The sequence below is a fragment of the Sarcophilus harrisii genome, chromosome 4, assembly GCF_902635505.1.
Source record: "Sarcophilus harrisii chromosome 4, mSarHar1.11, whole genome shotgun sequence".
Lineage (NCBI taxonomy): Eukaryota > Metazoa > Chordata > Mammalia > Dasyuromorphia > Dasyuridae > Sarcophilus > Sarcophilus harrisii.
Window position 1 is genome coordinate 113,928,295 of NC_045429.1, and position 15,129 is coordinate 113,943,423.

Consider the following 15,129-nt stretch of genomic DNA (forward strand, 5'->3'; position numbering starts at 1 on the left):
ATCCATCTGACCCTGGGAATTTTTTCTTAGGGAGTTCATTGATGGTTTGTTCAGTTTGTTTTTCTGAAATGAGTTATTTAAATAATTTATTTTCTTTTCCACTAATTTGGACAATTTATATTTTTGTAAATATTCATCCATTTCAATTAGATTGTCAGAACTGTTGGCATATTATTGGGCAAAATATCTCCTAATTATTGCTTTAATTTCTTCTCCATTGATGGTAAGTTTACTCTTTTTGTTTTAGATATTAGTAATTTGTTTTTTTTCTAACCAAATTAACCAAAGATTTAGTTATTTTGTTTTTTTAAAAATAAAACCAACCTTAGTTTTATTAATTAGTTCAATAGCTTTCTTTGTTTCAATTTTATTGCTCTCTCTTTTGAGTTTCAGAATTTTAAATCTGCTATTTAATTGGGAGTTTTTAATTTGTTCTTTATCTAACTTTTTATTTGCATGCTGCATTCATTGATCTACACTTTCTCTATTTTATTCATGTAGCTATTTAGAGTTATAAAATATCCTCTAAGAACTGCAAGCCCACACATTTTGGTATGCTGTCTCATTACTGTCATTATCTTGGATGAAATTATAGATTGTTTCTGTAATTTGTTGTTTGGCCCACTCTTTCTTTAGAATTAGATTATTTAATTTCCAGTTGGTTTTTAATCTATCTTTATTGAATATAATTTTTATTTCATTGTGGTCTGAAAAGGAAGCATTTCCTATTTCTGCCTTTCTGCATTTATTGTGAGGTTCTTTTTGCCCTGATACATGGTTATTTATTTTATGCAGGTGCCATGTATTGCTCAGAAAAAGGTGTATTCTTTTTGTTTTATATTCAATTTTCTCCAGAGGTCTATCATATCTAATTTCTTTCTTGTTTATTTTAGGGTTAGATTTGTCTGATTCTGAGAAGGAGAAGGTTGAGGTCTCCCACTAATATAGTTTTGCTGTCTATTTCTTCCTGTAACTGGTTTAATATCTTCTCTTAAGAATTTGTGTGTTCTACCACTTGGTAAATGATACATTTAGTATCATTATTGATGCATTGTTTAAGGTACCCTTGATCAAGATGTACTTTCTTATCTCTTTTAATTAGATCTATTTTTACTTTTGCTTTATTTGGGATCAGAATTATTACCCCTGGTTTTTAACTCAGATGGAAGCATAATAAATTCTGTTTCAGTTTTTTTACTTTTTACTTGAATGTTCTCTGTATGCCAAATGTATTTCTTGTGAACAACATATTGTAGTATTTTCTTTTTAATCCATTCTGCTATTTGCTTCCTTTTTATGGGAGAGTTCATCCCATTCACATTCACAGTTATGATTATCAGCTCTGTATTTCCCTCCGTCCTATTTTCTCCCCTATATATACTTTTGTTCTCTCTTTCCAATCTGTCTGTAGTAGTGTTTTTTGACCCCTCCACCCTACTACTCTGTCATCTATCACCTTTCCTCCTTTCTTTTAGCAGTGCTTTAATTTTTAACTTAGCCTACCTACTAAGCTTGTTGAGCTTATATCACTGCTTCTCCTTCTTATCTTTTTCTTAGTGTTTTTGCCCTCCCTTCTATCAGCCCTCCATTTTCCTTCCTCTTTCTCCTACTTCTTTATAGAGTTAGATAAATTTCTATATCCAACTAAATGATTACATTATTTTGAACCAAGACTGATAAGATCAAGTCTCAGACAATGCTCACCTCTTTCTCTTCTTTCCCTCAATTATAACAGATCTTTTGTGCCTATTCATGTGGTCTAATTTGTTCCATTGTATCTCCCCTCTCCTCCTCTTCCAGTGCAATTATTTTTCTACCTCTTAATGTCTTTTTCTTTTATATAATCATATCAGACTTCATTCAAAACCACACTCTCAGTCCACATGATGCCTATAAAAGAGCACAATTCTCAGAATTACAGATATCATTTTTCTATCTAGGGATATAAACAGTATAACCTTTAAATAATATGTATTTCCCCCTGTTTACCTTTCTATGCTTCTCTTGGTTCCTGTGTTTCAAGTTTAAATTTTCTCTTCACTTCTATTTTTTTTTCAATAGAAATGATGGAAAAATCTCTTACTTCATTGAAGATCCATCACTGCCCCTGAAAAATAATGCTCAGTCTTGCTGGGTAATTAATTCTTGGTTGTAATTCCAGGTCCTCTGCCTTCTGGAATTTGGTATTTCAAGCCCTCAGATCTTTATTTATAGAAGCTTTCAGATTCTGGGTACCCTGACTGTTACTCCTTCATATATGAATTGCTTTTGTTGGGCAGCTTACAATATTTTTTCCTTGAGATTATAGTTCTGGAATTTTGCAACAATGTTCCTTGGGGTTTTCCTTGTGGGATCTCTTTCCAAAAGTGGCTGGTAGAGTCTTTCATTTATTTTCCCTTTTGTTTCTATAGTATTAAAGCAGTTTTCCTTGAGGATCTGTTGAAGAATGAGATTTAGGCTCTCTTCAGATAGACCAATGATTTTTAAATTGTCTCTTCTGAATCTATTTTCCAATGAGGTCTTTTACATATTCTTCTATTTTTTCCATTCTTTTTAGTTGTTTGATGAATTCTTGTTGTCTCATAGAGTCATTAGCTTCCATTTTCTCCATTCTAATTTTTAGTGTGATTTAATTGTTAACTTTTGTATCTCTTTTTCCATTTGATTAATTCTATTTTTGGCAGTGTTGTTTACTTCAGTGGATTTTTTTTTTTTGCATTTGGCCAATTGTATTTTTTAAGGAATTACCCTCCTTTTCCAAGCTATTGACTCTCTCTTGTATACCTCTCATTTCTTTTCTCATTTGTTCTTCTTTGTCTCTTCTTTGTCTTTTAAAGTCTTTTTATGAGCACTCTTAAGAAGCCTCTTTGGCTTGAGCCCAATTCATATCATTTTTGATATCCTGTGTGAACATTTTATCCTTATCTGAGTTGATGTTTTAGTCTTCCCTGTCACCATGATAGCTTTCTGTGGTCAAGAATCTTTTCTTTTTCTTGCTTTTCTTTCCTTTTCTTTTGGTATTTCTTCTTTTTTTTACTTTCATGGTTGAGCTCTACTCCTGAGGATAAGGGAGCATTGTCCTAAGCTGCCCTAAGCAGCTCTGAATCTTGGCTTTGAGCATAGAGGTCTCTTATGTTTACAGGGGAGTAGCTTTATCTGCTCTTTCCAGAAAACAACTTGGTTTCCCAGAATTTACCTTCTCAATTGGGACTGAAAACTGCCTCACTGGTCTATTTCTTTAATGATCCAGGACAGAAGTTCTCAGTTGCTGATCTATTAGGATTAAGACACTCTCACTGGTTTCCCCAGACAATGTCTGAGCTAGACTCAACACTCTTTTCATCTCAGTGAGACTGACCTTTCTTTGCAGTTTTTCTAATCTATCTTGATCTGGAGAGTGGTTTTATTCCATCAGACTTTGTTTCATTAGTTTTCAAGGGAAACTGAGAAAGTACAAACAGCTTCCTGGTTTCACTCTGCCATCATGGCTTCATCCCCTGAAGTCCTGTAATTTTTTTTTTTTTTAAAGAAGTTTCTTGTGGTGCTGTGTTTATTCTTTTGCCATAGTTCTTTTAACTTGTTTCCTTCTCACATTTGTTCTTTTTTGCTTTCTATTAACACATGAAGCCATCTGTCTCCAAATTTGGAGACCAAATTCTATTTTCCCCCTTTTGCTGTAAACACAGCATTATGCTCCTTCAATTATTTTATTTATTTATTTTTTGTTCCTTCTGACTCTTGCCCCCCTTCCTCTGATCCCGCCTTCTTGTTACACTTTTCCCTCTAGGATTTTCTATATTTGTTCTTTTTTCCTGCTTTTGTCAAGTTACATTATTACCTGCTCTTTTTTCCTCTCAGTAAGTGAAGCTGATTGTATTTTCTTCTCCTTATGCTTGTCTTCTTAATAATTTTTAAAAAAATTTTGCACCTCTTTACAAAAAGATTTCTTTTATTCTCTTCATTATCTATTTTTCTTTCTGTTTACTCTAGACTCTTACCCCTCGAGTCATCCCCTCAATAATCTAGTCTCTTTTTTTTCTTTTTTATACAATCAAAGATTCCAAAATTTCCATTCCAGACTTTACTTTTTAGTGTCCCTATGTCAATCTAGATTGGCTAAGGAGAGTAAGGTCCATACTGGAGAGGCATATAATAGCCAGTTCTTAGGCTATTAAGTAGTAGAACTGGCCAGTGAGTTGCATCTGCATTTTGACAAAGGGAGACAGTCTTTAAAAAAAAAATAAAAGGAACATTGAATATAGAAATGGCAGTGCTTAGAAAAAGGTTAAATATGTGGGTTAAGTGCCAGGAAAAAGTTCATGATGCTACTAGGAGTTCATTATTGGATAGCTGATGGAACTCTAAAACAGTAATAAGAAAGGTAGGAAGAGAAGAGTTTTTGGGGAAGGAAAATAATGTATTCTATTTTGGATATTTGTTGTGTTTGAGATGTTCATAGAAATCTTGTTTGAGGTGCCCAATAGGCAGTTGGTGATATGAGCCAGATTGTATAGATCTGAGATAGCTTCACAGAGAAGATTATTGAACCTATTGGAAATGATTAGATTGCCAAAATAAGAGAAAACATAGTGATAAGAAAAGAAGGTCTGGTTATAGAGATCTGGGGGCAAAGGTATACTGTAGCTAGTTCAAGCTGACTTCCAAAGCCCATTGCTAAATTTTCAGTCTGAACATTTATACATCAGAAATCAACAAACACTAAAAAAAAAATATGGTTTAATTTATTATGTTGTTGATTGTTTTATTTTTAATAAAGAAAGTGTCATTTATGTAGAATAAACATAAAAACATGTCAAGGAACTTTTTTCGAGAGCTGGTTGTTAAATATTTACCATGCCTCCCTACTTGGGGGACACCAGGAGAAAGTAGTATAAAATTCTAAAGAAAAGAGCATGTTCTGGAGAAGATGTCAAAGGTTATATAAAGGGCAAAAAAGATGAGGACCGAGAAAAGGCCATAGATTTGGCCATTGAGAAATCACTGGTAACTTTAGAGAAAGTAATTTTAGTTTATTGATGAGATTGGAAGCCAGACTGCAGAGGAGTAGAGCCAATTACTATTTTCAATTTAAAAATATAGTCAAAATGGTAAGCAATGAACACTTAATTAAAAAGCATTCATTGACTATTAGGCACTCAGCATTATGCTCATCTCTATAGTTTATATATAATGATAGATTATATGACTGACTAATTCCTTATGATTTGCTGATGATTATGGTTTGATAGCTTCAATACATGATTGGGATTTAGAAATGATCAGTTTAGAGAGTCTTTTCCAGTCCATTGTTTTGCAAATATAAATGCTCAATCAACAAATACACATTTTTTAAGTAGCTACTGTGTGCAAAGCACTATGCTCAAGAATAGAAATAAAAGTATAAAATATAAAACAATCTCTATTATCAAGTTTATAATAAAGTCAGGCAAAACAGATGTTAAAAAGAAAAGAATTATAGATAGGGTCTTGAGAATATATATGTCATCTTAGTTTGTATAAACCTATTATTAATTATTTTTGTTAGCACTCACACCTCAGGAATTGTCAGATGCTATAAATCAGGCTTTAATATTATATTTATTGTCTAGACTTTTTAATAGTAATAAATAAAATGTCAATAATATGAATTAAGTTTAAAAGTATGCCTTGTGTACATTTTTTCTCCTTCAGAAAGTCATTTGTTAAACATTTACTAGTATATTACCGATTCCAGGCTGTAACAATTTATATAATAATGGTAATAAGTAGCAGATATACACTATAGGGTAAAATAGACAGCTTTAAAACATAATTCTATATTTTAATATGTCTTAGAGTATAGTTATCTTTTGTTCAAATATATGTAACAGTATAAAAACAATATTCTCCATTTTAGAGTCCAGGAATATACAACTCACCATTTCGAGATCCAGATCCAATGGAATTTGAATTACGAAAAGTGAGGGCATGTCATATGACACCCCCAAGACCCCAAATTCAGCAGACAGATTATGAAGACCTTTCTTCCTGGCTTGCTTGCACGAGTAAGCGTTCATTTCCACGATCAGATATTTTACCACCTATTAACAGGAAGCAATACCAGGTACTTTATAGCTCTTTAACAATTCTGTTAATTTTTATTGTCACCAGTATTCATTGTCTTTGCAACATAATAAGAGGATTGGCTAATTTTAAATTATTAAATTTTAATTTTAAAACAAATACTTTTACAAAGGACTTTCCAAGTTATTGTGTTGTAGTGGAATTTTGTTTTATCAAAAATCATTAAAGTATACGGTGAGTTGGGTTCTAGAAATATTAGAATGATATTTTTTCCTATTGTAACTTATTTTCAAAGTTTGCATTTTCTATCAAATTATACTTAATTTTACTTTTCATTTTGTAAACCATTTCTCATGTAGCTACATTTAGGATCTAACTAAAGGAAAAGTTTGATATCAGGATTGGCCCAATGCCAATAATATAAACATGATATTCAAAAGATCATAAGATTATTTCATTTGTTGTTTGCAGCATGGGTCTTAACTCTTTATTTTTCAACTTTTGATTCCATTTTTATTCTCTCAGCTCTACTATTGTTTGGTAAGTGTGTTGGAAAGGAGATTTTTTTAAATTAATAATATCAGTTTCGTCACTAGAACTCTTTCCAACACTGATTCAGCTAGGTGAATATATATTTTAAAAATGCTTTTTAAAATACATTTTTAATCCTTATAATAATAATTACTACACATCATTTATAGGAATAGTTTGAGCAAGTGCATGTTTTCAATAGTGTGACTCAGTAGGATTTACACATTTACTCAGTTATTTTTTTAATTACATAGTAATAAAAATAATTTACCAAGTGGTCAGAATGGTAATTAAGTATAACCATAATCAGAGTAATAGATAAAGCTTCATGCAATGTCATCTTTATTTAACAATGTCTAGGTTATAAACTAATCACAATATAACCATTTTATTTATCTGATGATTTGTCCAAGCATAACACAACTTGGATATTGTATTATAACACATAACTATACAAAAGCACACATAGAAAGCCTTACTAAAATTTTGTAAATTTCATTAATTTTAAGAGTTGACTTAAATTCTTTAAAAATTGATATTATAAGAATTATAGAGGTTTTCCAGTGTAACTCAAAAAAATGTGACATTTGATTTTAAATAATATATACCTCAATAAAAACTAAAAATTGACTATGGCAAGGCAGGGCAGAGCAAGGAAAGACAGGATCAAAAGTTGAAGTTGACCTATATGATTAGACTGAAGTCAGGAGAAATAAGTAGTGAATATGATTCTGGTAAGCACATTCAAGATTTGGAGTTCCATCAAAGGGGAAAGGACAGGTGATGCAAAAAAAAAAAAAAAAAAAAAGGAAGATAAAGCAAAATCCAAGATTGAGCATTAGGCCAAATGAACAGGATTGGTGATCAGTTAAGTTCCAAACTGGCAGCAGATGTCAGGACCTGAAATTCACAAAGTTGAAATTATTGATGTAAAGACTTGTCAGGATACTAGAATATTAATGGAGAAAGTTAATAAGATTTAAGGGAATAACACTTGCCCCTGGAGAAATGTATTCAAGAAAGTGGCAATAGGACCAACCACTAGAATAATTTATGGTAGAATCAATCTCCTGCTTTGTGAGAGTTTTTGTTTCTTAATATCCCATTCAAAGAATTAGATTTGATCTCATGGTATAATTCAGTGGACACATATAACAAGATTAGAGAAATATTGGAGATAGAGATCCAAGAAGACAATTATACAGCACTGTTTTTCAAAATAACATTAGGGATAGATAGATAGAGACAGATAGATATCAATATCAATATATTGATAGGTAGATAATAATATAGACAGGTTGATAGATATCAATATCAATAGATTGATAGATATAACCAATGATAAAAATATATTTAGAATTTCTTTTTGAGATTGTCATTGAAACTTCTGGTATATTTATTTGAGTATTTTCATAGTGACAAGTCTTGACCCTGGATCCTTTTGAAGACCGTGATTGTTGGCAAACATTATTATAAACTATTATTTTACAGTCATACTTTATAAAACTTCATAGAATGTTTTTTTTTATCTAGACCTATGATTTCATAGACACAAGGGAAACCCATCTATCTATACAGATTAGCAAGTCAAAGGAATTGAGAGATTAAGTGATTTGCTTTTGGTCAACTAGTATATGTCATAAATGGAATTTGGACCCAGGGTTTTCTGACTTGAATGCCAGTCCTATATATATTAGCTCATTCTAATTCTCAAAAATAAAACCAAAGCAGTAGAGTTCATTTGAAGAACAACAATAATTATACCTAATTATTTAAACAACATTCAGAATATAATGTAAGATCCTTGAAGGCAGCAACTTTATATCTCCAGCATCCATCATAGGACCAGGCACATTACAAGTATTTATATATGTTGGATGAATTAAATTCATATCTTTTAAACTCAATAAAATCTTTTTATTAGTTATTTTCTTTTCTTTTAGAAATCAACTTAAATAGAATTCTTGCACTTGGATTATCTTTCTCACATATGAATTTGCCAGACAGATGACATTTGTACTGTAATGTATATTCTAAAGTTGTTAATGAGGGAAATTATAAGTGAAAACTCATAAGAATTCAGAGTCTGAGCTGTTAACTAGAAAGTGGTAGTAACGCATATACTTTCTCTTTCCATACCTTCATAATATACCTTGGCTTTTGTCTATATCACACACTATAATAATTATTCTTATTACTAAAATACTTTTTAAATAATCAAAATGTCCTTAGTTCTTATAGTGTGTAAATGATTATGAGATTTATAGCTCTTTAAAAGTAGAAGAATTAACTATCCATAAGTTTTCTCATAAAAACATTGGTATTTCATATTTTATAGATAAGAACTACATAGTAAGATAATGTATATAAAAGAAAAAATGTTAATGCATCTGATATATTTGATTTATCATTTTTATTGCTGTATTAAATAGAATTGCAGTCTAACAAAAGTATAGATAATAATGAAATTAGTCATCTTTTCATTAAAGAACATTAATAAAAGCATGCACATTGCTTCCACCTAAACCTGTAAGATATTGGAATAACCATAATTTAATAGAAGTAGGCCAGTTATTTGTAACAAAGACTATAAATAACAGGTGGACCAAAACTTAACTTTGTTACTTTATTAGAATAAGAATGCAGGCCTATTTGAGTGCTCCTGATTTAGTTGCATACTAACCCAATCTCCTTAAAAAAAAGGGTGGGGGAAGGTTATTCTTTTTGAAATTGGTTGATGCTGAGAAGGTGGTACATTTCTGTGTAAGAAAAACTATACTGCAAAATGTATGATGAATGAGACATTTAAAAAATCTATGTTGATATTTTAATTTTCTTCAGAAGGACATCCATAATCCTTTAATAACACATTATATATCACTTGGTAGTCAATTTTTGCCCATCACATTGTCATTTTCTTAGATCAAGATTATTTAAGTATCTTAAAGAAAATTATGCTTTATATCTAATACTGAGCAATATGGCAACTGTTGAATAAAATAATATTGATATCTTTGACAAGTGGCTTGTCATTGTTCTATTACATTTTCTTCTTGGGAAAACTTTTTCCTTCTATTCTCAAAGGCTTTTCTATAATATCCTTAATATATATTCAGTCTTCCCATATATTTTCTAGAATTGAGAAAAGTAAGAGCTTGTAAAAACACAAAAACATGGATATTTGGTTCCTGAATTCTTCTAAAAAGAGACAAGAAATCATGTTGCTGTATCTTTAAAAAGTAAAGTTCCAATACAAATCCATTAACTATTTTCAAATATAGCAATCCTCCTGTCCAGCTGTGAAAAGTACTAGATGATACTTATTTGCCATTTGTGTTATTTACGGTCCATGACTTTTATGGTAACTGGTTCCTATTATTGGTTTCTATTAATGTAAAACATAAGTGAACATAAATGAGGCGTGAATCATTTCTTTTTATTAGCCCCACAGTCTTCACTCAGTGCTTGCAGTAACTCCAGCTGTGACTTGTTAGTGATAACCTATTTAAAGAGGAGATCTTTAAGAATAAGGAACATGATTAGAATTCTTTGTCCATTCATATTTTCAGAAGGCTTTACTACTTCTCTCATAGAGCCACAATAATGCTTGGGGGGAAGAAAGAAAAGAGTAGAGAAAACAAGATGTAATTAGTGACACTGCAAAATCTTGAGTTGCCACTAACTTGTATTGAGCTAAATGTAGTATTAATTATACAAGTGAGTTTGTACCCATTGCTTTTATTTTGTTATTATAATTGTTACTACTTGAAATAAGATATAGAATAAATCATCTTTAAATGCAGAACAAGCTTTTCCTCTATGTATATGTGTGCATGTGTGTATTTATGTGGGTAATGAAATGGTTAATGTCAGCATCTAAATTATTAAGCAATATAGCCATAAATTTTCCGTTAAGAATTTGTAAAATTATTGAGAAATTATGATCCTAATAGAGTTCTGCATATTATCAGATTTGAGTTTGGCTTCTAAAGCTTTCAGCTAATGGAAAATCCACATGTTTTTGCCCTTTGGCCATTTATGGGAGGTATTTTTGAAGGTCTTACTCAGAATTTTTTTAATGACTACTGATTAAGAGAAATATTTATGTAATTAAAACAAATAATGTCTCTTTAAATTAAAAAATGAAGCCATAAGTTGAACAACTCAACAATCAAAACAACTTTTGTTACTATGGGACTAAGTGAAATCAACCATTCCATCTTTTTTCAGCATTGTTTTTTTCTGAGAAATGGCCACTTCCATATTGAAGCAATGAGCACATTCTTCATTGTTGTAAGAAAGTACATCAGCCTTCATGGTTTTTTTTTTTTTTTCTTATTTGTATAAAAAGTCATTGATTTTATTAATTATTTAGCTAAGGAAAAACTTGTACTTCCCAGACACTTTCTATCCTTGATCATCAATAATATGTCAAAAGAAACCCACCCAATAAAATACTGACCTTATCCTGTACCTGTCAGGGGCCCTTCCGAGATATCGCTGAAGTATTGCAGCAGCGCTACAAGCCTTTGCAGCCAACCTTGCGGGTGGCCACATCAATCAATTCGTTAAGAGATGCCCAGGAGGAACTCAAAAGGGAGGAATGGAAACACCGTGTCAATGACAACATGTGAGTGTTCAATATTTCGCACCACAGTTTTGGTACCTTGTACTATCCACTGCCTTGTGTATTATAATGCTTCTAGAAACCTCTTTTTATATAGAAGGGAAACCACTGTCATATCTGATTTTTCAAGCAGAAGACATTCTTCAAGATGCAAATGTCATTAATGAGATGAGTGAGGATATCAAAGCTAAATCACTAACTCCCAACTCAGAAAGTGCAGAGAATTTTGCTTTTTAAAAGGCAAAAAATAAAATTTTCATCTATGCTTTTAAAATGATGATTCTTCTAATCACTGAGTGAAGACAGTTATGCTACTTTAAGAAAAAAAAAAATCTCAGTAAGAGCATTCCTTACAGTAGATAACTTTCAGCTTGGTCAATTTGATATTTCATCATAGTCTTTATGAGTAGTAGCAATAGGAGAGGTTGGTTCCTTTATAATTGAGGAAGACAAAGGAGGAACTAGTGGCATGTAAAACTTTTACATTATTGTCATTAACTTCATTGAGGTATGTCTCAATTCATGTACTTGGAGCTCTAAGGAACCTCTCTTAAGGATACTGGAGATAGTTTCAATTCATAAAAAATTATAAAATTTGTGGTGAATTTATTCTTACTGTTGTCATTATCATCTCTAGATGATAGTGCAGTATAAAATGTGATTTGTTACCTTAGGGGAAAAAAGGAAAAAAAAAACTGTTTACTTTCTGCCACTTTAATTCTGTTAATGTTGAGTGAGTGAAGCTAAATGTGTGATTCCAGGATGATAGGTTATTAATAAGTTTCTTACTTTGTGATATATAAAAGGCTCTAACATCAAAAAGAATGAAATAATATTTCTAGAAATGGTTATTATCTTTTTCAATAGCAACAATTATAACATGCAAATTTATCTCTATTTTTTGAGCATGTTCATGGATAAGCACAAAGTCACCTATCACTACCATCTCCAAGGAAGGGTGAGCTTGTTTTACTTTCTGGGGAACACAAATAAATGCTTTCACTTTTCAAAGTGTAGTTAATAAACTCATGGCCTGAAGCTTTCTGTTGCTCATACGGTTTCTGGCCAGTCACTGATGTTTTATATCAGAACTATTCCAGAACTATTTTGCTACTTAGCAAAATAGTAGTAAAAGTAAAAGTAAAAAGTAGCAAAAGCTACTTAGCTTTTGAAGTGAGGCAACACACACACGCACTTCTATCTCCTGGAACAAAATAAAATAAGACATGGAAAATTTTCAATTCATATTGCCACCTTCCTAGTTCGAGACCTCATCACATATTTCTTTGGCTTTTAGAATTTCTCACAAGATGTCTCTTTCCTATCTTTCTAATTTTCTTATACTTTACTCCTTTCCAGGAATTACACAACTCTGCAGTGCTGGCTTTTTTTTTGCTATTTCTATCACACAATCCTTCATTTCTTAATTCTGTGTCTTTTCAGTTTGTTCTCCATGCCTGGAATATTGTCCTTCTTCACTTTTGCTTCCTGGTTTCCTTTATGACTCAGCTCAAATTGTGCCTTCTGCAAGAGACTTTTCCTGGAAATTGGACACCAAAACGGTCAAGAGACTTTCTCAGGATCATATTAATCAATGTATCAACAATGTGTCAACTAATAAGCACCTATTGCCTGCAAGAGATATTATGTCTGATGATGTAGGAAATGCACAGAAGTATATGACATGGCCATAGGTTCTTTTCAAAGATATTTCAGTCTGGTCACGGAGACATGTTGTAAATATATGAGATATTAAAGAACAGTTGAAGAAATAATATATGTTGCTTGTCCTTTATTCTTAAAAAAAAAAAGCACCAAAATATTGGTCTATTATTGGGATTCACTGGGGTCAAAGTGTCTGACTGTGTTAATCACACCAATATGAACTCAGAAAGCGATATATATTATAAAATAGTAAATAAGTGACTGCCAAAGGTGTGTGGTTGAGAATAATTTATTCACATGAAGGGAAGAAACTGTGGACTCCTATGTTTTATCAAATGTTCATAAAGAAGGGAGGTGATTTAGGCCTTTAAAGCCAGAATGACAAAATATATTGAAATAAAATAATTAGACTTGGTTGGGTTGAGAAGTTTGTAATGAAATAGAGAGAAAATCCTGTTTGAATAAAGAGAAAATAATCAAAAGAAATAAGGCTAAATAAGTTAATCGTGGCCAGTTTGTGAATATTCCTTTCATATCACTATTTTATTGAAATCTTTAAATATTTTTGACTTAATTGATAAAATTTAAACTCCTTGGCCTTGCATTCAAGGCTAGTCACAGTCTGACCCCAACTAACTTATTCATGTTCAGTGTACAAATTGCAGTGCAGAGGAGTCTAGAGGCAGCAAGATCAACTTTTTCTAATACTGTTAGAAGGAAGGAGTCAGGCATAATTCACAGAATCTAAGAATTGGAAAGGTTTTCCAAATCCTTCCAACTAAACATACTCCTGAGCAAGAATCCTGTCTACAATTCCCCCAAAAGTGGTCATCCTTTTAATTTTCCTTTTAAATTTTAATTTCCCTTTTAATTGAGGGGTGTTTTCATATTTGAAAGAAGAGAAATTTAAATCTATGTATATAGGGTCATTTAAGGATCATTTCCCAAAGTAATTTTATATACTGTTTTTGGTACATTTCTCCTTAAAGTAATTATGTCTTTCTTTATCCAAAGTATTTATTGTCTTTACTTCTGACACTACTACCCATTATTTCATGCCTGAACTATTGCTCTAGACCATTGTTTAGTCTCTCCTTGGACTCAAATGTCATCCTACCTCAGTTTGTCTTCCACAGTCAGTCTTCCTAAAATGAAGATCTGATCATCTGTCTCCCTCCTGCCCTCTCTCCCTCCCTCCATCCATCCCTTCCTTTCTCCCTTCCTCCTTTCTTCATTCTCTCTCTCCCTCTCTTAGACACACACACACACACACACACACACACACACACACACTTTATCTCATCATCTAATCCCCTCTAGAGTCAAATATAAAAGCTCTATTTGTTGTTCAAAGTTCTTCCAAATCTGTCCTTCCTTAATTTTGCAGTCTTCTTCCATCTTATTATCCCTACTATTCCAAATCTTGAGTGCCACTGGTACTGGCCTCTTCCCTGTTCACTATGTACAACATTCCATCATTGAACATGTCCATTGGCTGTCCTTCATGCCAAGAATTCTTTTTCACCCACCTCTGGGTTTTCCTGAGATCCTTCATCCCCCATCTAGAAAAATCTCACTTTCCACAAGAAGCATTCCATGGTCTCCCTTTAAAATGTTCTATCTTCCTTCTTCAATTATTTCTAAACTTTCCTAAATACATTTTCTGTTTCTATAGAGTTATTTGAATGATGTCTCTCCTATTAAATTATGAACTCCTTGAAAGCAAAAACCATTTACAAAACAATTTCTTTGTATTCCAAAGTCTTAGTACAGTTTTGGGAACATTATAGAGTCCTACTAAATGCTTATTGACTGACTTTTAAACAACACAGGGTTAAATACATATCCCTAGGGTACTTTAAGAGATAATAAGGTTCTGAAGTAGGGGAAATATTGGTAAAATAGAAAGGGAGAAGTGGATTCAAAAGATTCAGTAATGGAAATATTAAGTTTAAGGTGATGACCTATATTGTTAGAAGGGATTTCCCAAACACATTAGATTCCTATAGCAATGAAATCATATCAGTTTTAGTTCCTACCTCTGGATAAGAGTAGAAATGAGATTATCAGAAATGTTTGGCCCCAAACCCCTGAGGAACACTAGTATTCTCAGTTACTTGTCAGTTTGTGCTGCTAAGCCATGTTGAAGAAATTTTTAGATAATGAATTAACTACTATATGAGATACATTGTCAAACCACATTTTCTCTGACTATATTTTAAATGCAAATTTCTTTTATTTTA

At 31.9% G+C, this 15,129-nt stretch overlaps 1 protein-coding gene across 1 annotated transcript in view; it reads left to right on the forward strand.

The window, feature by feature from the left end:
* The window catches only part of SPATA17 (spermatogenesis associated 17), a 252,730-nt gene that overhangs the window by 170,481 nt on the left and 67,120 nt on the right, over positions 1–15,129 (forward strand). Inside the window, exons 7-8 of the mRNA XM_003767712.2 lie at positions 5,897–6,103; positions 11,076–11,224. Of these exons, the coding sequence (XP_003767760.1) occupies positions 5,897–6,103; positions 11,076–11,224 (356 nt within the window). The remainder of the gene's footprint in view (positions 1–5,896; positions 6,104–11,075; positions 11,225–15,129) is intronic.